This window comes from Hypanus sabinus, chromosome X1 (genome assembly GCF_030144855.1).
Source record: "Hypanus sabinus isolate sHypSab1 chromosome X1, sHypSab1.hap1, whole genome shotgun sequence".
Classification (NCBI taxonomy): Eukaryota; Metazoa; Chordata; class Chondrichthyes; order Myliobatiformes; family Dasyatidae; genus Hypanus; species Hypanus sabinus.
The window spans coordinates 60,538,884-60,541,168 of NC_082738.1; the positions used below are offsets into that span (position 1 = coordinate 60,538,884).

General features: G+C 38.0%; 1 protein-coding gene across 1 annotated transcript; it reads left to right on the forward strand.

Moving 5' to 3' along the window:
• Positions 1 to 795: 795 nt before the first annotated feature.
• On the forward strand, positions 796 to 2,008 carry LOC132384507 (gap junction gamma-1 protein-like). The gene has a single exon (XM_059955661.1). It carries the CDS (start codon positions 799 to 801, stop codon positions 1,969 to 1,971), a length of 1,173 nt encoding a protein of 390 aa, XP_059811644.1. The 5' UTR covers positions 796 to 798; the 3' UTR covers positions 1,972 to 2,008.
• The last annotated feature ends 277 nt before the right edge of the window (positions 2,009 to 2,285 follow it).

Here is a 2,285-nt window from a genome sequence, read left to right on the forward strand (position 1 = left end):
ATTTACAGAACCATAGGCAGTCAATTCACATTTGCTGATATAAAGTATTAGCAACACCTTACAACTGTTCCAGCCGTGCTATCTGTGAAGGGGAATATTATTACAAGAGTGTTTGCAAGGCTGTTATGAACAGTGAAATCTAAAATTCTTAAGATTCAAACAGGTTAGGGCTGTTCCCTACAATTTATTTTTCTGGTGATCTTTGAATTATCTGGAGACTGTACCTTTTTTTTTATTATCCCAAGGATTTACTGAACCATTTTGCAGCCAATTAGTTACTCTGAAAGCCATGAGTCTGCTGCACTTGTATAGTTTCAAAGTATGTAATTAATAGCTCCTACACACATTGTTCCCCAACCCTGCACATCCTCACTGACTTGTCCACTTTTTTATTGTTCATTCATTTTGCCTACTCTCCTGTGGCCCTCTTTATCAAATTTTGTTATTGATATTCAAGCTAAAATAGAAGTTAACTTTTCTTTCTGATTGCTTTTATTTCTGATCTAATGATGATTTTGACCCTTAATGTGTGCTTCTAAAGTATGTATAGGTATTTGAATTGTTTAAATCATTTGGGCCGGAGAAACACATAATCTAAACAGACTTCTTTAACAATCTGAGAATATGATTGTGATTGTATTAATATGCTGAAAAACTCCAGCTTCTAAAAATGGTTTTGTTAGATGGCAACATTTGTATGTAAGATATTCATTTAATACTTGTATGTACAAAATAGTCTTAATTTGTTTCTAATGTCTGTTGTGCATCAGGAGCTGATTAGAAAGCTGACTGACTAACATGAGTTGGAGTTTCCTAACACGTCTTCTGGAGGAAATCCACAACCATTCCACCTTTGTTGGTAAACTGTGGCTGACTATCCTCATTATATTCCGCATTGTGCTGACTGTGGTTGGTGGGGAGTCTATTTACTATGATGAACAGACCAAGTTTGTTTGCAATACTGGACAACCAGGCTGCGAGAATGTTTGCTACGATGCCTTTGCTCCATTATCCCATGTGAGGTTTTGGGTGTTCCAGATAATACTCATTGTGACCCCGTCCATTCTATACCTGGCTTATGCTGTACACAAGATTGCTGCATTAGAAGAACCTGAGTGTGGAGCCAGAAAGCCAAAGAAGCTTCAGTATGCAGTGCAGTTGAAGCAACATCGTGCTTTGGAGGAGGCAGAGGATGATAACATTGAGGATCCTATATTATATCCAGAAATAGAAGTACGTAGTGATAAAGAAAACAGAGATCAAAAGAACTTGAACAAGCATGATGGAAGGCGCCACATTAAAAGAGATGGTCTTATGAAAATCTATGTTCTCCAGTTGATTGTAAGAACTGTGTTTGAGTTGAGTTTTCTTGTGGGCCAGTATATGCTGTATGGCTTTGAAGTGGCAGCAAGGTACAAGTGCGCCCGGGATCCATGTCCGCATCAGGTAGATTGCTTTGTATCCAGACCAACTGAAAAGACTATTTTTCTGCTAATAATGTATGGAGTAAGTGGCCTCTGTTTACTTGTGGATATCTGGGAGATGATTCATTTGGGATTTGGAATGATAAGGGATATGTTAAAAAATAAACAAAACTCTATAGCAGAGACTAGTTACAGTCTACACAATACTTGGAATGCTCCTTCAGCTCCTCCAGGTTATAATATTGCAGTCAAATCAGACCACATTCCATACACTGAGATTGCCAATGCCAAAATGGCTTACAAACAAAACAAGGCAATTATTGTGCAGGAGCAGCAATATGGCAGCAATGATGAAAATGTCCCAGTCAACTTGGAATGTGTGCAACAACAGTTAAAATTGGCCCAGGAGCAGTTGGACCTGGCTTTTCAGGCTTATAATGATCATAATCATCCTCCAAACCATTTAAGAGAAAAGAAGAAGGCAGGATTAAACAAAAGTAGCGCCAGCAGCAAATCTGGAGATGGGAAAACCTCGGTTTGGATTTGATAAGTTTGTTTCTCTTAGTCAGATACAAACTTGTCTAGTGATTAGGCTAGGGTTAAATCGGGGTTGCTGGTCAGTGAGGCTTGAAGGCCTGATTTGTGCTGTATCTCAGTTTAAAAAAAACAAATAAATTGGATATAATCTCAAGAATGACTTGCAGAAATTATTTTAAATATTCATTTTGTTGAAAAGCCAACATGAATCAAAATGCAGTCTGTTACAGTAGTCCTTATTCCTTCAGTGGAACAAGGAACTAGGCAATCATAGCAATAAACTGCACTATGGAGTCATGAGTCAGTTTTTACCAGAGAGTTCAG

Excerpts from the sequence above, each read along its gene's own strand:
- LOC132384507 (XM_059955661.1), top strand. The coding sequence starts at position 799 with ATGAGTTGGAGTTTCCTAACACGTCTTCTGGAGGAAATCCACAACCAT.